Raw genomic sequence first — 25,539 nt, forward strand, 5'->3', positions numbered from 1 at the left:
AAATGTTGATTGATGTTGATCTCAATCATTTAAATAATAAGCTGACATTCTTCAGCCAATGGAAGAGTTGAGAGATCAGCCTTCTAACAGCACCATATAAACACTTTAAGAGCCATATATGCACATGCAGAGATTGGTGACAAAAGCTTACACTCGGGTTTCTCCCCTGTGATTTTAGACGTCTCTGCCTGGATCTTCTGCTGCAATGTGGCTGCAGTGTTCATAATGGCCTGTATCCGATCAGCCTTACTCCTGGTGTTCGGATCCTCGCTCCCGTACACGTGGGGGCGCTCCTGACTTCCTGTGGATGACCCGGACCCTCCGTATCCAGAATTAATATCATTTCCGCGACTATGGAGAGCCTCCGAGAATTTACTCAGAACTCCATCCACGTTAAACGTTAATCCACCAAGTGTTTTCACATTAGCACTGTTTAAATTTCCATCTTGAACACTATTTCTATCCTGGCCACTGTTCTTTGGTTTTGGTTTGGCATCATCAAGGTCAACCCTGGAAAATATTGAAGCTTTAACATACCTGGTCTATGTTTACATATCATTATATACATTTATTATTTCTTTCTATCTGATCTTTTTCTTGATAATTTTCATAATAGATGAATCTACAAATACAGTGAACTTCTCTAAACCAGCAGGCTGCCGGACCAGACAAAAGGGCCGGTTTACAGGGGGTGCTGGTTTACTGAGGTTCAGTTAAAACTAGCCATTGTCAAGGAAGTTATGTCTCTGTTTGATCCATTTATATAAATACAATACATGCATTTATAGAATTACAGGCATAATGCTTTTTGTAACTTATAGACAATAATAAGATTTATATTTATTGTGGAAATGAACCATGCATAATAATATAATTTCAATTACAGTTGAATGTAAAAGCATTGCGCAAACATGATCACAAAGATAGAACACCAACTTTGTACATGTACGTGTGTACAGTCATATGTCAAATTTCCTTTGAAAGGCCGCTTATATCAACTTGCGTTTACATCGAAACTCTGATAAAATGTTTTAGTTTTGGAAACATCTGAAATGAAATTCAAATGTTTTTTGTGTGAATGTAGAATATAAAATCACAGTAGATAAAACATTTAAAAAAGTCTTATCAAGAATTTGTAATCTAAACAGTTTTGCCGCTTGTATCATTGACTCGATTTATCGCCGAGTTCAAATCTTAACGCAGTGTAGTATAAAATAGAATACAATAACTAAATACGAATCGAATCAATGAATCAAAAAATAAAACAAGAATAAACAAAAAAAAACATGATCTCTCAATCATTTAATTAATAACAACATTAATTACACAACCCGTTATAAAGCCATATTCAATACGCGTAATTAACACCTATCACACTGACACTCTGTCGAGTCGGTGTACCTGCTGTTTTCACACTTTCCGTCAATTATAGGGGTGTCTCTGTCTTTTGGCTATATGCCGGTTTAGTGAGGGTATATTTCACGTTTGTTAAAGACCGGCCGAGAAAAAACGGCCGGTGTCCAGTATTCAGGGGGTGGCGGTTTTCTAAGGGTTTATATATAAGAAATAAAGAGAGAGCTGGCCGGGACTTTTTAAATCGGCCGATATTGAGGGGGTGCTGGTTTTCAGGGGTGCCGGTTTTGAGAAGTTTCACTGTACATTTGTTTACTAGAGGTTTTCTATTGCAGACCTTGAAGCAATCATAAACAGTAAATGCACACATTAATTTTTTCTCCAAAAAGAAAAACCTGATTGAATAACAAGAGAAAATTCCCTGTTTTGAATGCAATGCCTTTGAAAATCAAAATGAAATACTTTTGCATTCTTTTAATCAAGTACATACTACAACAACATGGGTTTGGAATGTCTGATATAAACTTTGCAAGGAACCTTGCTTCAAACAAGTTACATACTCTAGTAGTTGACATGGGATGCCCACTATGACAGTATCACTAACTTCATAGATTTGCAGAATTTAACTCTTGAAATAATATGCTGAGTGCTGTAGTAAGCCTCAGGGTCTGTATATACATGTATAGGAATTAACCCAAATATTTTCATTCAATAAATTAGAACCGGTAGAGGTCTTTATTTGTTTGGGCTTACTTGATGAAAAATCTGCTCCACTTTGCCCACTTTCCTTCTATATGTTTTAAAGTGTTAAGTAGCATTATTTTTTACCGTGTGTGTGTTGTTTTCACTTTGCAAACACATCAAATTCCCACTTTAAATAAACCAGAATTTTATCAGCCATAAAATGTCATAAATAAATATTTGATCTGCCTTGAAAAACTCCCCTTCTTTACAGTGAAATATCAAATACTCTTTGGAAAAATAAACCTTCATATTCAAATAACCTAACAGTAAGGTCATTGTTGGGATCTTTCATCTGTTGTGTGTGCCTGACAGATATTTCCAGAGGTCAATGCTAAACAGACCAACTTTCTACTTCTTTAATACAATTATAGAAGCCGAACAAATTCTTTTTTGCGTGATGGATCAGAATCTAAGCATGTGTCTTCAGGGAGTGTCAAGAGAAATCAAGATGTTTAAATCTTTGAAAGATGATCCATACTTTTCTTTCAATTGGCTCATAATTGTGTAATACAACTACAGTGTTATAATCAATTTTCATCTCTTTACATTTAAATGAAGACCCCACTACAAGATTAAATTACAGTAACTTCTGTCATTCAAGATTCCACAGTTTGTTTCTTGCCTACTGCCTACATTTATCTTAAACCCCTACTCCAGTAAGCAGCCAAATAGAACAGTGGAAATGCTTTTAGTGTTAATGTAATTCTCTTCGATTATCATGACATTACATGTCCACCCCCCACCAAAGAAAGAAAGATATCAAATCAAGAAATGAGTTTTCTATAAGAACATGGTATATCAAAACAGACAACAAAGTAGAATAAGTTGTTCCCTAGGTGGTACCTGGGGGTGATGGTGGGGGTGACAGCCTCCAGGGATTCCCCGGTCAGTGTAGAGCTGTCATCTGACATCTCCATCTCCTCCTCGTCTCTTGGAGGTATCCCAACATGCCTTTCTCTTTCTGAATCCGTAGTTGCCTGAAAATTAATAGGCTTCTTCCTTGAGCAACACAGATATTGCTGTTTTATTTCTAAAAAAATCATCCCAATCAACATTTACTTAGTACCGGTAATCCTGGCTGGTAAAGAAACAATATGTAGTTTATGAGAGTGATTTCATTTTATTGCTACTTTAAACAGTGACATTGTAATCCTCCAGAGCTTCATAAGTGAAACTGTCAATGAAACTTTGCATAACCTTGCACAGAGTAATTTACAATTTCTATCTTTTTAGAGGTTTCAATAATCCTTAAATCAACTCTTATCTGCACTTCACGAGTCGCCTATTAAAAAATACCAAGCAGTGCAAACATAGGTAAGATTCAGTTTTAATATAGATCTGTGACTAGAGGATCAAAGAAAAGATCAAAATTAACATTAGCTAAATGTATTTCTTTTTCAAACATTCATACAGTAGAATTTTGTAAGAAAAATACAGGTAGTTCGATATTTTGATACTCCTGCAAAAAATATCTGTTGTTAAGAATTTGGATGTTGCAAACTATCAATAAGTCTTGTAGAGATGAAAATAACCAATTGAAATCTTTTATAACAAACTCTTAGGGTTTCATAATTTAATAAATATTGTTTATTGGTATAATATTTAGTGTGTATGATATTTGGTAAACTTTGAGTTTTTCAACATGTTTATGTAACCTTTTATAAAGCACATTTCTGTATGTGTCTTGAGTACAAATCTGCATGATAAATGTTAATGTACCGGTACTTGATTTAGTAGCTTAATATAGGTACAGTTTTCTTCCAAAAATGCACAATAGAACACTCAGTCAGGTTCACTAAGCCATGCTTTAACGTATAAAGAGCTATATGATAGTAAGTACCATTGACCCAGACTGAAGATCTTCATGGAATGGATGATGTCGTGGCAGATCTTTGTAGGCTAACGGCGAGTGGGTGAAAGTCTCATCATGAGTCTTTCCCTTCCCCCGGGCACCTGCAGACTTGGACGACCGCTTTGGGCCCTGAGCCGTCTGTTTCTGCTTGGACCTCAGCTCCTCTAACTGCTGACTCCTCATCTCCTGTGCTCTCTGTTTCCTCCTCTCTTCCTCCCGCTGTTGCTTCATTCTGTCTGCCTTCTGTTTCTGCATGAACCGCCGAACCTCCTCTTGGTCATAATGCCGCTGTTTTGCACTCAGTTGTTTTTCTGGTTCTAAGATAAAGAAGCTTATCTTTATTGACAGTTTTGGTAAAACATTTCTAAAACACATCATTGAGATATATGTATATTTAACCAATTTAATTTCAAAGATGCATCACATTGGAAGTGGTAATTTCAACATCTTTATTTCTAACTTATTGGACAAAAATAGAAAGGACAAAGTTTAATGCTTTTAGATTTACTCAAAACTCTCAATTTTATTCAAATAAAACAGATGTCATTGAGGGCAGAGTTCATTTAATGGATTTTTTAAAATGGTTTTTCTAAAGATTTTCTGGAATTTCAAAGAAACAATCGTGTCATTCTTTAGTTTTCTCTAAGAATGCGGAGCCTTTGACAAACACTATGATCAATAAAAAACACTTTTCTTACTTACATTGGAGTTACCAGATAAGATTTACTCTAAAAAAAATCTATTTGGGGGCTAAGTTAGGACAGCACATCTACTTTGGCCCTATTCCTGCCATTAATACACCACAAGATACAGTTTAAGTCACTGGTAAACAGTTTTAATCAAATCAAAAATCAATGGAAATTGTTTCTCAAACAAAAGACGGGACATTTTAAAACCACATAAATCATTCCAAATATCGGATATTTGGCTGCCATGTGATCAATGTTTACCAAAACTGGCAGCATTGCATTGTTGAGTCAACAGAACCACATTGTTCCACACTAACTAGACATTCATGACTCCCCATCCCACTAAATTGTACTTTGGAAATTACAATTAAATTCTCTTAAAAAACTTAAGGAAAAATATACCACCCTGGCTTGACATTTTACTTCATTTTTTGTTTCAAAAGAAGAATCAATAAATAAATCAATACAATTCTCATTAATATTTCCTACTTGTAATAAATAGGATCAAGGTTATGAGTTTTTGGCTGAGAAACAACACTATGAGACAAGCTGATAGAATCTACCAGGGGTGCATTGGCAAAGTACGACCATTCCCAGCACATAACAGTCCACATTACGTAAATAATTTTGACCCTTGACCCTTCTAGTAATCAAATACCCTCCCCTGTTTTGACAATCAATTGCAATCCTTCTTTACAAAGTCATATATTTACTTTCTAGAGTAATTACAAATTAATTGAAAATTCCCCTCCCTTAATTCCATTGCCTATGGTTTTCAAAAAACTTGAGGTGGGAGACATATTAACCGAATGGGGTCTTACTTAAGTTAACAGTCATATCAAATATTTAACCAGACCGACTTATAGCACTCATAAAAATCTTGTTACGAAGAAATGAAAATTGAATTTAATTGAATTTGTCTCGTTATTGATTACATAATAAATATTTGTATTAAGTTTCTGGCCCGTGTGTCCTGCGTTCTTATCATGGCAGAATCACGCTGGGCCTTCCTGTCTCAGCACGGAGGCATTACTCCATTAAATGCTTTCTATACACCCCATTGTCATGTCATTCGATCTAGATTAAATCCAGTATCCCATTTCTGATATACACAAGCCAATTTAGAAAAAAAAAAATCTGGCATGTTTAAATCTACTGGTGCACAAAAACAATAAAATGGATACATGATGGAACTGATTAAGGCTTATGTCTACATACTGGGGCATTCAATATATGGGCATTTAAAGTATGCCCAACTAGGGCATTCCCAATGCTTATCAGGGTATCTATCTAGAAGTTTCAACAAGGCTTATCATGGAGTCGGGTATTAAACATTGATTATTTGTGAAATTCTGCAAGACATGTACATGTATCAAATTACTTACTCGCAAATTCTAATTCCATGTTTTCATTTCATATGAACATTCCATAAATTTCTATACAAGCAATCTTTGCCATTTTTTGTACATGAACTCACTCGATTTAATAAAACAGATTAAAAATTCAAATTAAAAATCAAATGAATGTTTTAGAGGAGCCTATAGGTAACCCCATTTTGCAACCTCACAATGACCAGTTCTCCCCCCACCCCCTCCCCCTCCTGAAATACCTTATCTTGCTATAAGTTTTCAACTTTCGAAAATTGATTTCTTCAAATTTGTTTCATTCTATCTTCTAAGTGAACATGATATCAGGTCTCATAAAGTGGCCAGGCCTTGGCTGGAATCAGATAGCGTAGAATTCGACAAACACTGATTCAAACAAATAAGGAGAGATCTGTTTCCATTGACAGGGTCAGCCACCTCTGCTGACAGTGCTAAGTACCAAGATGTGTGTTTACTATCTCATTCAAATATCCTGCACATATTTTCACAAAAATTTTAAAGTGATGCAACCTTTAGACATAGAAGGCTTTGAACATGAACAGTCAATGGATTACTACAAGCCAGCTTTAGCATTCCAACAGTTTGACATATAAGATAAAATTGGCCAGCTGTGTTCTAGAATTGAGACCTGTTCTCACCTGATGTTTTACTGGCCTTTCTCTTGGAGGATCTCCGTCGCTTCACAATATTTTCATCATTCTCTTTGCCCCTTCGTTCCTCATCCTCATTTTCTGAACCTAGTCAATGATATATTTGTGCCATTAAAGTCTTCATATCTCACATTTATTTGCTGAAATTGCTGGTGAAAGGATAGATTTTCATTAACAAATACACCAAAGGTTATAAACTTCAACATCAAAACTCTCAAAGAGTGATAATCTACTGATCTTCAGAGAAATAGCTGTTTCCAAACATTATGTTACAGATATTCATGAAGTCATGATTGCTGTACCCATATTGAGGTCAGAGAGGACTTTGCGAGCCTCCTCAGACAGGGCCTTAGCTCGTTCCAGTTCAATGGCAGTTGCAGATTTGGTCTCGGTGACTTCCTCCCGCCTGTCCATCTCATTGTCATGGTTACTGGCTCCAGTGGCTGGGGGTCGAACATCAACAGATGCTTCACCTAAAAGCAAGCAAATAGTTTCATAAAACCTTTTCCTCAAACCTCTTTTTTCATTCTTCCCTATCCCTCCCCTTTTTTGATCCCCAAAGAAAAGAAAATATTAATTCACAGGAGGTATTAACAAGAAAGTCAACTTCAAGTCAATCAATAGAAATTAAAGATAAGGTTATCAACTGTATGAGGTTTAAAAGCCATGATGATATTTAAATTTTCAATCTTTCATTATCATTACCTTGAAATATATCATATATCGGCCCCATACAGACCCATCACTGTTTCATATTACAGAATTACTAAACAGCAGAGGTAATCAAAAGTCATAACCTGAATGGATTGACATGTCTTCAGGTCAAAGGTCAAGTACAGACGATAGGGTTGAAACACCTCACACTTATTATACTTGCAGTTTATCATATCAATTCATCATTATGTACCTACGTGATCATATCCAAGAAAGAAGACACTATAGATAGAAATCTAACAGCTAATTGGACTATCATGACTTTCAAAGTTTCGTCGCCTTTCACTTTTAAGATTTTTGGTCCTATTTCATATTACTAAAAACAGTGATATTGACGCCCTGAATGACACTTCAAAGATACACCCTGTGTCATTAATTAACCTGCCCTCTTTTTTCAAAACCATTTAAATTACATCAGTTTCTTTTGATAAAACACAGATTAACATGCATGTTACAATATAACATGGTCTACCTTTCATTCTGTTTTACTTCAAGACTTTTCCACCCACCCTAGCTTTACTATCAACAATATTTAAAAGCAAGGTGCAGATATAATTCATTTTTTGGCCTCATCTTATTAAAATGAATCAAGTCCATCTATTGACACAGAACTTTTTCCTGACATAATCTTGCAGTGTAGGGTGTTCTTGTGAAGTGGGCCAGTATTTCGGGACTGAATAGACTCATTCTACGATCTCGCGCCCCTAGGACACTCACTTGTCTGCGACGTCCGCCGAGTTTTGGCTGGTCCTAGTTCTCGCAAAATGAGCTCTTGTCCGGCCCGCCAGGACGAGGTTGTTATAATATCTACAAAATACATGGCGAGCCTTAACCATGTACTTAACAATACTGTTATATTATTTTCTTTTATCCTTCTAAGATAAAATCTTTTAAACTAATTCTAATTTTTTCCTTTCATTTTTAATTTCCATTTAACATGAAAGCACAACATTTGGAAGATTCATTATATTAAATAACATTTAAATGAAGAAATACATGATTATTTTTATCATACATGTACTAACAACTTAAATGTACTGGGTATGAAAGTAATAAACAAAATGTAGTTTTGAATGAAGAGAACAACAAAAGCAAATCAAAATTGATACATGTATCAGATATATCACAAAATAAGAAAGTAATGTACAGTAAATTTCTAATCAAAAATTGCGAAGATTGAACTTTTTAATATCTACAAGATGCATTATTTTCTCTGCTCACGGCAATAACTAGTGTTTAGTTTTTCATTATAGCCTATAATTTGTCCATTCTTTCAGTCCTCTTTAATCTATATCACTCATTTGTCTTCATTTCATTTGATTAATTTGACTTCATTCCATGTCCAATACCTTTCTTTGATTGCTTCTCAGGCTTTTTGTTGCCACTGGCAACAATTCTCGTCAGTTTCTTTGGCTTTGGTTTGGATTCCTCTGGGACAGCTTCTACAATAACAGACATAAAACAATAACCAAAGCGTAGTGATAGAAGTACATTATACAAGATGGCAGAGCCCTTTTTTTCACGATACTGTGACTCTACATCTAACAGAAGATAAGCAATCTAAAACAGATCATCCGTATCAATCCAATTAGCTCTAATTAGATTTTTTAAGTGGGATTTTCTTTTCAGAAATAGTACTGGGGGAATAGGTATAACTCAATATCTACTTTTAGCTGATGAACAATGACATGTGACCTTGACCTCATTACCTTTTGTTGCCTGCTCTATTTTCTTTTCTTGCAACTTTAAAGCTGCCTTCTTTTTCTTTTCCCTTTTCCTCCAGTCCATGACTTTGGGTTGTTTGAAATCAGCATATTTGTATCTCACCTCTGCTTCACTGAAGCCTGGATAGCGAGCAAAAACACAAAAAACCAAAATCATTCAAAATGCAACTGTAAAATCTTAAATCAATTAATTTGTAAGCCATCACTGATAGAAACTCAATGAAAAGCCATGCTTGTGTATTTCAATCAATACTCATTTCCCAGCTTTATTATCTACTCATTATTTCTCACTGAATTAATTCAATTCTCATGTACCTTCACTGGAACATCATCTAGCAACCATTACCTTTATAAGAAGGGACAGTGGGAGCAGCAGCTACTTTTCGCACACGTTTTTGACTGTCGGCGCCATCTGGAGGCGGGAGGTCATAGGAAGCTCGACTGAGTATGGGCTCGTACTCGTTGTGTATATGGTGGTGGGGGCCGTTCATTGGATTCATCTCACCCTCGGGTACATCATCCCCCTCCCCGGCGTTATTGTTCACATTTTCTACACCAATAAAAAACAAAAAAGATGACACAATGTCATGGATTTTCGAGATATTTTCTCTCTTTTTTATCAACATGTAGAGACACAAGCTTCTTCAAACAAAAATACATTTTGTAACCCATGACTAATCAGCAAGGATCAACTTGCTTGGCAAGTTCAAAGGAGACTCTAAGCTCATAATGTGATTAACTAAATAAATCCATGCAACTGATTTTTTAATGAGGAAAGGAAATCGTTTGATGCACAACAGCACTTCCAGATCTAAATGGTTCGGAGATATTTATTACTGTTTTAATGTTTAATGGCATAGGAATTCTTTTTTTTTCAGACCTTAATATCATTTTTGTACCATAATAGATATCGTCTGTAAAATTAAATTCATGATCTTTGTTGAAAATCAATTATATGATAAATGTTACTACATGTATTTGTACATAAAGAAAAGTGTTGTACATGTACAGTCATATACATGATATATGACCACATAAAAGTGTAACCAAAAATTATTGAATGATTTTAATGAGATTTTACCTCTATACATTATCTTTAATATCCCGATGCATAAAACATTTTTTGCTATAAATTTTATCAGATGCCATCAAAATTATTGAACTCTTGAAGAGAAAAAAAAACCTGGGTAAGTGAAACAATCCCTAAGACTTCTTTAGAGTGTAAAAACCTTCTCAAAAATGGGTGTTTTCCAATGCCACCTAAAAGTCCAAAGTAAAGCAGACAGGTCAAGTGGTAAGTTGACAAAATAAAAACATTTATGACATCAATTTAGGCCTGCAAGGGTTCGATCAACACCCACTGGGTGTTTGTATACATACTGCAGTTAAAGTTCAAATGTCAGAATGGGTGTAACTATTTAGACATCAGATGATCCCCAAAATAAAACACTGCTTTGTTTACAGGCACTGACTTGAGGCACCCTGTTAAAAACCCTTTGCATTTTTAATTTGTTCATCTCCATATCTCATTACAATATCATATGTTTGCCTATCTTAGCTTTGGGATGAAAATATTGGAAAACCTGTAAACAGAAAACGCACTAACCCTGCATCATATTGGCAAAACATACGCTAGCTACGACAGATCTTTCTATTATTCATTTCTCACGAATTGTCAACTAGTCAAAATGATTCAATACTAAATCTTAATGTATACCCTTCCTTTGCTGTTTAATCCCCTGACTACTTAGCAAGCACATTATATCCTAATGACTCTGTTAACAACCATCAATAAATTTTCATACTTCATAGAGTACTGGAGACAACTTTCATACGTTGACCCCAATATTTCATGCCTATAATGCTACATTTCAGTATTGAGTTCCACGGTTAAGTCAAAGCTGTAATGATTTTTGTACAGGAATATGACACTGCCATTATCCTATACCCTAGTCCTCACTAACACTCCACTGAATATTGATAGAATGATTGAACAATGCCAGTCACAAGAGCCTAGGGTACAAGGAGGACAAACTCAGCAGATAGCATAGTACACGACACACAGTACAAATAACCACCACCCGTTCCTCCTGAAAATGGATGTGCTTCAAGTTCTTACTTTGACATTGCAAGACTTTGAAGGACCTTTTTTCATGGTCAAGGAGAAACTTGCAATAGAACAATGGTTGGATTCCTGCACTAGAGTAATTAACTGAAGGTGAACACTGCACAAAGGCAAAGGGGTCAAATGAAGCATATACCTGCACTTAAGATTTTGCATGAAAATGTTTCTTTAGCCTTTAAAATATCCTGGTAGAATTCTCAAATATCTTGCAACCTTGTGCAAGAGCTACAATGTGGATCCCCCATTCCATTTTCCAGTTTGATATGACATAGTCAAGGTCAATATTGCACCTGATATTGGTCAGGTAAATTGGCTCCTCTTCTTGTTTACAGTCAACTAATGAACTGATTATAAACTTTGTTAAACACCTTATTAACTACTTCACATATTCCATAGTACAAGAAATGTCTTTGCTTTTCACTTGACATACATTGAAGCTATTACTACCAGTTCTCATCTTAGAGTCCATACATTCATACAAAAACAGACAGCGGACAAGTCCAGGGTATTCAGCAGACATGGAGATGAGAACTTGATTCCCAAACCAAGGAAGAGTATACAAATCCCACAGAAAATTCTATTTACTGACAAACCCTAGGAAAGACAAACACCCTACGGCTCTACTTTGGTAGCAAGAGTGTAAATTTGACTTCTGGATTTATTTCAGGTCAAAGTAATACCTACTTCATTATATTCTAGATTTCTTGTCTTTGATTCGATTATCTATGGAATTTCATTATGGTTACGATAATTCAAAATGTCAAAACCAAGGACAAGACAATAATATACAGGAAAAATCAACTCAAAATAAGCTTTATTTCTACAAGTGCTTGATTTAATTGTTTGTTATACATATGCATTATTTACCATACATGTATTTTTCTGCACATGGACAAACTCAAGTCTCCAAAAAATATTCTCACCAAGGGAGCAGTAAGTGCAATAATTGTTCAAATTATCACAGAATTCTAAGCTATTTTGTAAACATTAACATTTACTGGGAACATCTGTTTTGTACAAAATCATCTCAATATTGATGCCAAAAAAAGCTTGAGAATTTCATGATGTACCCCATACACCAAAGCTGACTAAAGCTTTTCATTGCTTGATTAGGAAAGTTGACAATGCTAAACAGTGTATTGTATCGCCAATCTCAGTCCCGCCGTGAACATAATTGTGAGGTTTTATTCCCATTCAGAAGCATATTGTACTGCATTCATAACTGAATGAATTGAATTTGGTCCATATTTCCAATGCGTTTATATACTTATAGCACCAGATATTCCAAACTCGAACTCACATTATTCATTTAATTGCCATTCTACCTCACTGTTCCAGAATAAACTAAAAATTGCTGTTTTACGACCCTCACCCCCTCCTTTCAAAAAGTGTTTTTCACTCTTCAGATCAGCATAAATAAAAGTTCAGGAATGTAAGAGAGATGTACTTAGGTGGAAAAGTTGGATATTTTTCAATTTAGGCAGATAAATATAGCGTAAAAATCCTCCATGGTTTAGAAAGGTTTGTACACAAAACTCTTGGCCCATTGCCCAGTGCTTTCAGAATTTGACTTCAATATCAGCTGTACTGATATTTCAGCATTTCAAACGATTTCATTTCAAACTCCTGCAAACAAACTTAATCAAGACTAGGGTGCCATATATATATACCCTTTTCTTTTTTTTTGTCTGGGCAGAATCAATTTTCAATTCTGAAATAGGATTCTAGCATGCTAATTTATAATTTCAATATATCTCTAATAGATTTCTGACAACATGAACCATTCACTTTCTTTTCTATATATAGCAGGACTAATTTGTTCCATTGCTGTCTCTAACTAAAACAAGTTATTGAGTGCAGACCAATTTTCATTCCATTGAAATAAATACTGTGGAATCATTAAAATTTGTGGGGGCCAATTTTTGTGAATTGCTTCAATTTTACAGGATCGTTGGGACGTAATTTCGTGTATTCTTGGATACTTACAAAAGGAAATATGACTTTATAGTCCTAATTTATTTATTCGTGGAGGATGTTAATTTGTGGGTGAGTGGTGCCCACGAATTCCACGAAAATTGAGCCACCACGAAATCTAATGATTCCACAGTACTAAAAACGTCGAATACTTGTGATAAAAGTTAAACCTTAATTTGATGGGTTACAAAAAACTTAATTTTTATTTTATCATATACGCAATATCTAGGAATTCAAACGGTAATGATTTTTTATGCCAGCTAGTGCGTGTTACAAAAAAAATAATCAATTTTTATTCCATTATTCCTATCCTTATGACTTTCAATTTGTAAAATTACACAGTAAACAGGGTTTTTCCCTACTTTTCTACACTGTTAACAGTTTTAAAACATTTTTTTAAATTTGCCCAGTCTTAAATTAGCCTGCCTACAATGAGGGTGAAAGGAGCAAAAATAAAATGGGGGAGAGGAACAATTCCCTGTATTTAGTATAACCTATGTTATCTTCCTGAAAATGATCCCACTGCAATATACTGTAAATTCCTTATTTTACGCGAGTACCCCGGTACTTAATTCTGCAATTCAATCGTTTTCCATCAAATTGCCAGAACAAAAAAACGCGAATTCCGAATTTTTATCATAGCTTCTTGCAATTAACATATATCCAAATAACAAAAGCGAGGTTTTAAAATTCGTGAGAGATTTTATGCGAATATAATTCCTTGCATTTAATTAGGAATTTACAGTACTGTATATAAATCTAGGAATCATTCTCTTATTTTTGACAAAGCAAAATAACAAACCTTTGGGAGATGCTGATCGTTGTTGTTGTTTACGGATTTTTTCCTTTATTTTGGACAAGGCATCTATATAAAAACAAAAACAAAAGCAAAACTATTAAAATGTGATTTTACTGAAGTCAAGGCTTCAATATATTGAGTAAGATAAAACTGAAATTTTCACAAATCTATTTAGGTACATTGAATCTTCAAATACATTCAAAGTCCTAAATTCATGTAGTTTACATTTCAGAAGAATCAGAGGGTAAATTATAACTTAAGCAGAATGACATTTTTCAACACTTATTTTCTTATTAAAAACAACAAATACCATTAAAGGTACAATTGGTAAAGTTGTCAAATTGTCAACACTCCTGATTCAAGGACAATGTTGATAAGAAGGATTTCTGAACCCAGTTTGAGAGTGTAAATACTTTTAAGACATGTTTGGATAAAACAAACTTTAAGTATCCTTTAAAAAAACAATAAAGAATATGAAGGAGGATGCAATCCCATTTGAATAACAAGTCAACTTGAAATCTCAAAAAACAATACAAATCATCAAATCAACCTTTCCAAACATGACAAAAAATAATTGACATGAAATTTCAGAAAACAACCTAAATCAGTCAAATCAATCTTTAAAATCATGGCAAAAAACCATCTAAATTTTCAAACAAGTCATTAACGAGAGTAGCAATGGTATTGCTTAATGTATGGTTTTAATATGATGATCAATCGACCTTAGGTCATCTCCCCACACATTTCTCCCCAGTCCACACTCATTTTTCAATTACTTATTGGATTAGATGGCTGTTACTTAAGATTAGTGCTCAAACAGGCCTGATCCTGGGATCTTCTAAGAATTTTCTTTGTCTTAGAATGAAGACCCATTTTTCAAGCTTATCAATTGATTATTGCTTTCCACAGACTTAGGGCTGAAACAATTAATTCTACGATCTGGTCAAGTCTAAGCACTAGCTGCTATCTTTCCATACACTATTTTATAGTTTGACACTTTCTATACTGCCTCCTGTAGAGTTTTTTGGTAAACCTCATTTAAAATGCTTTTAAGTACTTCTAATAGTGATACCCTTGACGAAATAGTAAGACAAACTTAATATCAACACCTTTACGCAATTCTATTTTTTCAATATTCAAAATCATTTTTCACAGCTGTGTAGAGGTCTGGTCTTTAACATGTTACACACACAGATGTCTATTTTAGTATGTCAAACACTATATATGTTATTTTTGTATGTCAAACACTATATACATGCTTAAGAATAAGAAATGGTAATTAATCAAACATATTTTAGGAAAAGGTTACCTAATAAAGCTTTTAATTTTCTTGACCAAAATTGCTTTCTCAAAGTAACACCTAGTTGTTAAATTCCCTAAACAAGGTAAAGATTAATTTGTTAAAGCTCTCAGTAAAAGAACAATAAGTATATGTATTTAATCAGTGATCAATGTATTGACATTTGCTTCTGAAGCCGTCTTCAATTCCAATCACTCCTACAAACTGGTGAAATTTGGTTAACTCCTCATAAAATTTATTGACTAAATATGTCAACTCTCCAGAGCTTAAAAAGTCTCATACTACGTTTGTTTGCAGGCGACTGAGGTCAATTTTTTTTTCAAGTTGTTAACTGACATATTTTGAAGTATAAATGTGACCTCTGGACTGATTTTCTAAGTTAGAAATTCTAAATACACTTCCACATATGCAGTCACATTGGCTTGCACGCTAGGAGTCCATTCAAATCAGAATGGTAAATCAAACCAAGTAAAATTGCCAATCCATAGCTATTCAACAAATCTATCAAACTGTTTTGTTTCAACAGTTAATTTTATATGATTCTTAAAATCATTTTAGTGATTTTCAATCCCAACATTCCACTTGACATTTTAATTAAAATATTTCCAAAGTAATTTGTACCTTATCATATCATTCTATGATAAATTATTTACAAGTTTCAGTTATATCTAAAGAAAAATAGCTTTAAATTAACAAAAATTTAAGTTTTCTGAATGCATGAAAAGTTTTCAGTACATTCAGTACTTTGATTCTGTGGCCACTTTCTGGTTACCAATGACTGGCCGACAGTGTTAGACCATGTCCAGTTCATAACATTGTGGAGATGTGCTGATAAGGCTTGAATAGGACTTTACAAAACTTGGACAACAATTCCATGGAGTCAGGTTTAGAGGACCCTTGAAGGGGATTTAACATGGTGGATGGAATTAAAGAGACTATGGAAATTAATTTGTCTCTGTTTGAAGACACTAAATCCACACACACATCAAGTGTGATTCAGGGATATGGTACAGATATTCTATAACACACCCTTAAGCAATGAAATCCATTTTTACAAGAATAAAACAGCTTTGCGCCCATGGCCACTTAAAATCCTAATTCATTTTTATAGCAAGTGAAAGTACTTCTTTAGGGAATAAAGAACGTTTTGTGTTGATTGTGTAAAATACATGAAGATTGCTAAAATGTCCTGACTAATGTAAATGCAATTTCAGTTTTATTTCAATGCTAATGAATCAAGAGTTGGACTGAACCCACTTAAATCATTCCCAAACTAATAGATTAATATTTTTCCCTGCAACTTTTGCACTGATCAAATACTTTAGAAAATACCAGAGCAAATATTCCCTTTCATTCTTGGAATCTTTATCTTTCTGATGTCATTTAAGAAGATAGGTTCAGAATATACAGTACCCCTTTTATTTTCCCCATAAAGCTATAATGCTTGTACAAGGCATAGAAAAAAATCGAAAATCTGGAGGTGTTTTTTTTTTTGGAAGATTTTATTCCACAGTTTATGTTAGTTTGCCTTGTACTCTAAAGGTGCTATGAAAATCTTATGTAAACAGTATGACCTGTCAAAATGAAACTTTCAGCAATTCTTTGGTCTCAATTTGCCAAAATTTTCAGAGTTAAGTAAGCAAATGGAGTCATTCAATTTGTCATCTGGGCTGTTTATGAAGATGGAGGATGCACCATTAAAATGTTCCCCCTTTTTTAAACTAGCATTCTTATACTGCAAGTACTCTACATTGACATAACTCATCAAATCTCTTCGTGTTTGATATATATATGGTATTTTCTTGGGAGAAGTAGTAAGGTATAGCATTCAAGAAAATAGATATATGGGTGTTTTTCATATCCTGTAAAAAATCTATCACTTTATGTTTTCTTGTCACAAAGAGCTGTAGTGATCTCAATTTGCTGAGACAGTGGTTTGACAGCTATATAGGTAGTCCACAGAACATTCAGTTACTAGATACAACATAAGGATTATTGGACCTATACAAATGCCTTGACCTTTAAAATTAAAATGACTTGTAATTGTTAATTCTGCAATTATACCTTAACAGTTGGACGTCACAGGATTAAGTTTTAAGCTCAATCTATTTAAAAATTGTTCAAATATTGTCATGAAAATGAAAATCATATTAATCCCATCTTGACAAATTAGCAGTAAGTGGACCAGCTAGTTAAAACCAGACAATTTGTTAGTGACAAAAGTGGCTAGAATTCATGGCAAACTCACAGAAACGATAAAAACACCTTAAGAAATGTTATCAATCGCCGGGTAATTATCAACAAATCCTACGTCAATACTTCAATATCGATATGAAGGAGGAATGCAGGTCAGGCGAAATTCAGCTAAAGAAAAGATCCCCCTGTTAAATTAGAATCACAAAAGAAGTCACCTGCAATCTGATTCAATTTACACCTGCAGTTCCCTTGAGGAGGTATTTTTTCCATAATGATTTGCTGCCATTTGTTATGCATTTTCACTACAATTAATACCTATATCCATTCAAATGAGAAATCCAACCAAAGACGAAGTCAATTTCAAAAGCTGTGGGACACTGGGCAATCATGACTCAGCCAGCTGGCCTATAACTCTTGCCCTTAAAGGAGCTTCGCAACAAACTGTTTCCTTGAGGCTTATTAAGACGACAGAATTTGCTTTTTGCACCATTTTGTCACTTGTCATGCACATGGGATCATTTGTGATCACTTCAAAATCGATTTTGGATTGCTAAAATTGAAAAACTGACAATACAGATGTATGAATATGTATAGCATGTAAAATATAGTATGAATGCAATCTTCTGATGGATTTAAGTCATGAAAGAAAGTGTTAAAAACTGTCTCAGATGCACTAAACACAATGTAATGGTCAATGACTGAGTTTTTTGATTGTGTAAAGGTGATGTTTCACTGAAATTCAATGTGTTTAATTGATATTCAATGCAAAACCAGAAAAAGTCTCAAAGTTCACTTAATTAATATATAGAAAGTGTTTCAAATCCAGCGAAGTACATGTATTAATTAAACACTAGGTCTAAATACAATGAGAAGAAATACAGGTACAAGCTTTTCTGTGCTCTTTAGCACGAGTCCAAAATGTTACATTGACCTGCAATCTATGATCCATGCTTGCCTGTCTATCCAAATTATTAACGACAGTTTTATCCAGAATATATCTGTGTGTGTATTGGAGAACAAAGACTCTGTGTAAAATAAATGTGTTCTGGTGTAAGCACTTAGACCTGGAGTCCCCGGGGTTTCTAAGATTCTTTGAGAAGCCTCCAAAATAAATGTCCTTACTTATGGCCCTGGATCAACAGCTGACACAAATCTTGTAGGTTACTGCAATACACCACCACTTACCCGCTTATCAAATTCATATAAACCCAAACCTAGTCAAATAATGGCACGCCATCTTCTTGATACAGAACCGCAAACTGTCCAAACCTTTCATTAACTCTACCTTAAAGGGGTGGTACTACTTGTTCAGAACCCTGCCAGACCTAATGGATAAACCTGAATTAATTGCCTTCAAATTTTGCAAAACAAACTGCAGAATCATTGCATCGCATAATTCTATGAGTTAAAATCGTTTGGGTGCCGGAGGAATGTGCAATCATAAATTGTCAATAAAGACTTTTTCAAAAAACTTTCTCCTTTTATGGATGAGTCATATTTTGACAAAGGAAATCCTTTGCAAAACACTACATTTTTGTTCCAAAAAAAAAAAAAAGCGCCAACTATAAAGAACAATTTTTTCTTAAAAGTGCACACATTACAGCCCTATTGTTGTGCATCATGTAACTCAATTAATTCCAATTCACCCTGTACTTTACATATCTGCTTATGATTCCTATTAGTTTGCTTGACATGAAAATACAATTTGGAAACAGATAAAGAGCTTTCGGTAGTGTCCCCATAATAACATACCGGTTAAAAAGTCTTTGTGAGTTGTAAGCCCATGAGTAAAGCAGTTCGATGGGACTGTGTGGATCATAAAAGTTTAAAGACAGGGCTACAGAACAAAAGTCATTCTAATCCCTTTAATATTCCTAACAGTTTTATTCAATACCTACTTGTATTACAACTAGATTGTTAGTGCCAAATTTGATGACGATGCAAAAGGTGCTCGTAAGCAGAGTACAAAAAATACAACGTTTGATTTATTATATACTAGATTAAACTTTCCCATGTGGAAACTTTACCTACAGTTGGTTAATAAGCAGCCTTGAAAGAGATTGCAGAATGCAATGAACTGAATTTAGACCTCACAAATGTGAACATCAATGACTATGGGTTAACCATTAATGAATCCAGGAATGTAAAATAATTGGGTGAAAATGTACTTCCACCTTATATTAATTTCTGTATTTAGCAGGTCATTTAACAGTCATATAGAAATCAAACATCATCAAAACATGGCATCATTAGTCAACCATTAAAGACTCATTACAGTGCACTGAACTAGCACCACTATGGCTTTGTAGTGCATGTACTTATTTCTCATTTTTACAAAATATCAGTATTTAAATGTAAAAACTTGACTTAGGCAAAATTTCTAGTTACAACTTTAAAAAAAATTCCTTACACTGGGATACATTGTTTCTTAATAGTATTCTACATACAAAAAATCTCCCATCCATATATAATCTTGATTCATCAACAGATATTGCAAATTGTTTTTAGGTCTTACAACTTTTTTAATCAACTTACCGAAATCTAAATCTTTTAAAGTCTTTTTCAATTTTCTACCAATCTGCGAACTTGTATCAGATGCAGCTGAATCTGTGGATCCCACTTCCCATTTCCTTTCTCTCTCTGCCTGGTTTGAATGCGTAGCTCTAACTGGGTATCGCTCGTGGTGGTAGGAGTCGCGAGCTCTCGGGACGGTCACACTCACATGAGTTAAATGATTCTGATTGGTTGGATTCACAGACTGACCCCACCTGACATCATCGTAAGTCGATAAATTATTGTTTAAAAACCTAATTTCTGTTTCTCTAATTGCCCTGGAATCTGTCAATGTATCCTGATTCATATCCAGAGGGTCACAACCCAAAGAATTAATATCATTGGTCACTCCAGTTGCCCCGATCAGATCACCATACATCCCATCTGCGTTTTCTACACAATGTGGGCCTGCATCATTTTTGCCGGTTTTGTATTTCCTTTCTCGACTTCCATTGGACATGACCTCCATGCCACTTCTTCCCGGCTTTCCATGGGTGGTCCCTTTGCCATCATTTTTGTCCATTTTACTCCTGGCACCAGCCCCATCCATCTCTTGGTACTTGTCTTCTGAAAGAACAACATATCAAATGGCTATTGAAAGCAGTAGATTTTTAAAGCCCTCAAGAAGTATGTATTATCATTTTAATGCATATCTATACATTCAGTTAAATCATTCCAAAAACTTTTAAAAACCATTTTTTAAATAAAGTATGTTTATATGTTTATAGATTGCCAATATCCTTTTTATTTTACTTTTTACGCATAAAACTGATCAATGAAGCAGAAGACTGCATTATAAATGGGTTTATGGACAGTTTCTTTACATATATACACATATATACATTGATTGACATATAAATTGAATGGCGCAGCACCATCTCCTTTAAATCTTTCCTGTCTGAGACAAGATTTCACTGTTTTCAGGGTTTGTCCTGGTTAAATGATGCGCTAAGTTGTTTTCAAAGTCTTAAAATGAATAATTATTCTTATACTTCTCCACTGATATGGCTGTGACAATAAATCTTCTCCATTTCATGCATGGGAAAGTTATTTCTTAGATTACATAATGGATGCCACTAATCACTTCGTGAAAAGCAATTTTTTTTCTTCCCGAATTAAGGCAATCTATAAATTTGTATGAAAAAGGGAATCATTCTTTTCCGATTGATGGTTGCTTTGCACTACTTTGCACATATTGCATGTCCTGAGCCAATCACAGGCAAGGTTGTTCTAATTCCTGCACAAATCCAGACGAATGGCTTTTGAGATAATGAAGCAAGATCATAAAAAGTAAAGATTGGACTCAAAAGGAAGTTGACGTCTCCAGACATGAGAATCCAACAGGTAACTCTTCCTTCTCAATGTAATTATGCCACTTACTGCATCAGTTAATTGTCTCACACAATAAATCCATAATACAACACGATCTAATTTAACACTTTAATCAATGACACTGATGCTTCCTCTGTTACTATCCTACATGTATATTAACCTCTAATTAGGCTACAGTATCTATATAATGTCTTAATTATCACATGCATTTGCCAGATCCATAGAAGCTAGAACATGCCTTCTGTCTGGCAGAACTATGGTACCATTTACTTCGTTTGCAAGAATGTTAAAAATGTAAGTGCTACGAGGACTTCTTATAAAGTCTTCTATCTGTAAACATATCTAAATGGTTTACCTTAAAATGTAAAGTCTCACATTATTTGTCACTATATGATGTCAGTTTAAAAGGTCTTGAAACAAGAGTGTGCATGCTCAATTCTTTTGAACATTCTCAGCAAGGTGTGACAGATACACAGACAGACAATTCTATCTCTTGAAGGTCTGCTTCAGAATGGACAACGAGTGCTAATGATGGACTTGTTTGATACTCACCTAGCCTCGAAACCTTTCTGCTGTTGGGATGAGATTTATTCCTAGCACTAGAAGTCCATCCATGTCGGTCAACAAAAGCCTGATAAAACAAAACAAAAATAATACATGCATCAAGTGTTTCAATCTATAAACTTTATTTTTGGAATAGGACAGAAATATGAAGTAAGTGACACACTTTGATAAAGCATGTCAAACCAAAGGTATCACCACACTGAAATTTCATAACCCATTAAAGTCTCAAGTATAGACCAAAAGGTGAGAATTTAACAAAATCAAAAATATGTTTTCAGAGTTAAAAGGGTTTGTTTACTCATTTACTGCCTGGCATGAAATTAGGAGATTATTTTGCAAAATTGTTTTCTTCATTAAGCACTTCTGTCTGCATGTTTTAAGAAAAACGAAAAACTGAAATTTGTCCACTAAGTATTTGCTGGTGCCAAACATTGATGCATTTTATCTGGAGTTGTGCGTGTTGCTATTTTGTCAAGTACTCAGTGGTTGGGTTGTATGGTAACCACCTCTTACTCATCAATTCATCTTTTGATGTTGTCTATTCCCAGTCCTGAGCTGTCATTTAAAAAATTACAACCTTTGCATATTGTTTTTCTCCTAAAAAATACTTAATGCCAAGAACTAAGGGAGAGCTATAAGGATTCAATAGACCAGGATATGAAAAGGACATTTTTTGTTAATTTGCTTAGAGTTGTAAGCAAATAGGCACTCCGAACTTCAAGTACAGACTTTTCAATAGATCACAGCGTAAGTCCCTGACAATAAAATAACAGGACGAGGCTTTGACAGGAGGAGGAAGCTGGATTAATTTATTGTTTTTCCTTCAATCCATTTCATAAAAAAAGGAAAGGACAGAGAATTGATATACTGCTCACGGGACTTATTGATCCCTCGAAGCAGACGGCTGATGAAAAAAGCATCAGCATTAACTTGTACAACCAACCAAAAAAAAGAAGCGATCATTCGTGCAGTGCTGGGTGACATTCATTGCAGTCATTGCAAACAGATTCCAACAGCCTTCTACATTATCTACAGCAAAAATTTTTTTTTAACAAAACCTGATACTTCAAATGAAACAAAACTTTGTTTACTCTCCAGTGTTCCATAGTAAAATACTATCAAATGGAAAGTTTGAAAAACAAGACAATATTTATTGATAAAATTGATCAATCTTTTTTATTCCTTGCCTTTTTATTTTAACATTTTCAGAATATTTTGTCAAACCATTTTCTTACCAGTTATAGAGTAATCCCAAACAGAAGTAGTAAAAAACATTAAAGTTTAAAACATAACAAGATGGGATATTTTTAACAATGAAGCCAAAGTGTGAAAATCTAATTCATTATTCTTTTCCTATTGCATTCAAAATGGGACAATTTTAAAACAATGTTAGTTCACAAAGGTTAATTCATTATTCATTACATTTTAATTCAAAATAAGATCTCATTATTAACTCCTTTTAAATCAGTGGAAGAAGAATAACATTGATGGAATAGACGAAAGCCGATACCTTCATAATAGATCAGTCAAATATTGAATTAAATACAATGACACGAATAATCGTCAAAGAAAATGACAAGGAATGCGGAAAGTTTATCAGAGTGATTATTCTGGATCACAACAGCATTTGAAATCTTTAAGCAAAACACCACCTAGCTCGTATAATCCTTGTCCTTTGCTTCCAATTGTCCAAGAATTGACTTCAAGTGTATTTGAGACCTTTTATGCAAGTCAATAAGTATAGACATCCAAAAAAATAAACCATTACTTCACTCTCCCCCAGAGCCCATCGGTATGCAATAGCTGTAGTACTGGTGGCCTATCAATGAGCTTTGTGTCTTATCCTTGATCTCAATCATTTGGACAAACATTTTTTTTCATTTAACAAAAAATTCTATCGATTGCTTTAGATTTATCACTGGTAAGGTTTAAAAGCACCTCCAGAAACATATCCAGCTAGTACATATGTATTCACATAAATTAACCTAAAGAATCCCAAAGTTCAACCAAATTCCTTAACAGCCTGGCATCCAGGAATATAGACTCTTCAAAACCAATGCAAGGCCTTTCTGTTTTAAGGCTTTGCCATTTCAGTAAGCTTACTAAAATATCAAACAAGTGGCTCAACATTGCATTCTGGCATAAAACTTGTCAAAGTCTATTTTATGGATTCCATTCTTGGTTGATCCAGAGGAGAGTAAAACAATGCAAGCCCTCGCCATAATTCCCTACACCCTAACAGAAAAGTTTATGAGCGATCAGGAGGCCCTACCCTGCGCAAGTGAATTCTCCAGTCTCCAGACACATAAAGAAAAAGAAACTAGATTTTTTTAAACAAAAGTTTTGCTGTATATATCTACCTGATTTGCCTTGTTAAGAATAATACACTCCTTTTGAATATTTTATTGACATACAAAATACATTTTGGACAAGATTCTATCACGTGGCATGAAAATGAAAAATATATTGCACTTAAACAGGGAAAAATTCAAAGAACAATTTGATAAGTATTTGCGTTACGATTTGATTCACCGACAAAAACAAATGTTATGAATTACGTACGCCTCTCCCAGAATCTGTTGCATCATAAGTTAAATTCAGATCAGTGCGTGGCGAGTAATCGGTAATGCTGGTCTCGTATATCTCATTCAGAACAGCTCGGTGCTCGCTCTCGCCTAGTCTGTGCTCAATCTTCCGTAACTGAAACAAACACAAGCCAAAAAATTAAGAGAAACGGACAGTAAAAAAGTGAAATATTCATAATTTGCATATCTTAATTGCTATCCCTTTAAAAATTGATGAGAAAGAATCATCAGTTTCGCTCTTCACTAGGGAGTTGGAAGGACTGAAATTACGATGTATTTTCTAAAGGGAGCTATCAATGACTGAGTTTGTCATGCAGCCTGCCAATTAAAACAAATAACACAATTTAAAAATTGGACCTCAAAATTTTATAAACATATGTGACAAATAATCAATCTTTTCCTTAACTCTGTTGAAAAATCAAGATTGTTATTCCATCTGTACTTCATTTACGTAAAGAATGACTGTTATCTCCTCCAAATTCCAATATGCAATGATTGAATGCAAAGAAATTGCTAAAGTAAGTATTCATATCCAAGAGAGATGAAAAACTCTTTCATTTAGTCACCAAAAATTTGCTCAGGTGTTTGGCAAAATCAAATTTATACTACAGAATGGGCTGCTAGATTTACCAAAGGAGGTGCAAAAGGCTAGAATTATTTAAGAAGACAAACATGCTGTTGTTCTTTAAAACTGAATATGATAGCATATTGTTATAGAGATCTAAAGCCTAGATGAAACAGATGGTTACTACTTTGGAGACATTTTTAAACAAATTTTCTATTAATCTAATAGCTAACTAAAATTGTGAGTTAAAAATACCTTTGATAATGCCAATCTTAATTGAATTCAACAACAAGAAAACTTAAAACTTCAATGTATTCATGTATTCTAATATTGATCATATCAAATTTGAATAATTATGATAAAAAAACATTTTAATTGTTGCTTCCTGAATGACACTAAAAACTGTAGATCAAATTTGAATATTTGTGCCCCCCC

At 34.2% G+C, this 25,539-nt stretch overlaps 1 protein-coding gene across 3 annotated transcripts in view; it reads right to left on the reverse strand.

Moving 5' to 3' along the window:
• The window catches only part of LOC128157316 (centrosome-associated protein 350-like), a 50,854-nt gene that overhangs the window by 14,532 nt on the left and 10,783 nt on the right, over positions 1-25,539 (reverse strand). For 2 of the 3 annotated variants that reach the window (XM_052819813.1, XM_052819812.1), the window contains exons 3-15: positions 24,517-24,654; positions 21,943-22,021; positions 20,041-20,625; positions 14,013-14,075; positions 9,458-9,661; positions 9,097-9,231; positions 8,737-8,829; positions 8,105-8,194; positions 6,976-7,146; positions 6,662-6,760; positions 3,938-4,266; positions 2,941-3,074; positions 152-510 (exon numbers count right to left, since the gene is read on the reverse strand). In XM_052819813.1, the coding sequence (XP_052675773.1) occupies positions 152-510; positions 2,941-3,074; positions 3,938-4,266; positions 6,662-6,760; positions 6,976-7,146; positions 8,105-8,194; positions 8,737-8,829; positions 9,097-9,231; positions 9,458-9,661; positions 14,013-14,075; positions 20,041-20,625; positions 21,943-22,021; positions 24,517-24,654 (2,479 nt within the window). The remainder of the gene's footprint in view (positions 1-151; positions 511-2,940; positions 3,075-3,937; positions 4,267-6,661; positions 6,761-6,975; positions 7,147-8,104; positions 8,195-8,736; positions 8,830-9,096; positions 9,232-9,457; positions 9,662-14,012; positions 14,076-20,040; positions 20,626-21,942; positions 22,022-24,516; positions 24,655-25,539) is intronic. The other variant, XM_052819814.1, reaches the window with a different exon arrangement.

Source organism: Crassostrea angulata, chromosome 7 (assembly GCF_025612915.1).
Source record: "Crassostrea angulata isolate pt1a10 chromosome 7, ASM2561291v2, whole genome shotgun sequence".
Taxonomy (NCBI): Eukaryota; Metazoa; Mollusca; class Bivalvia; order Ostreida; family Ostreidae; genus Magallana; species Magallana angulata.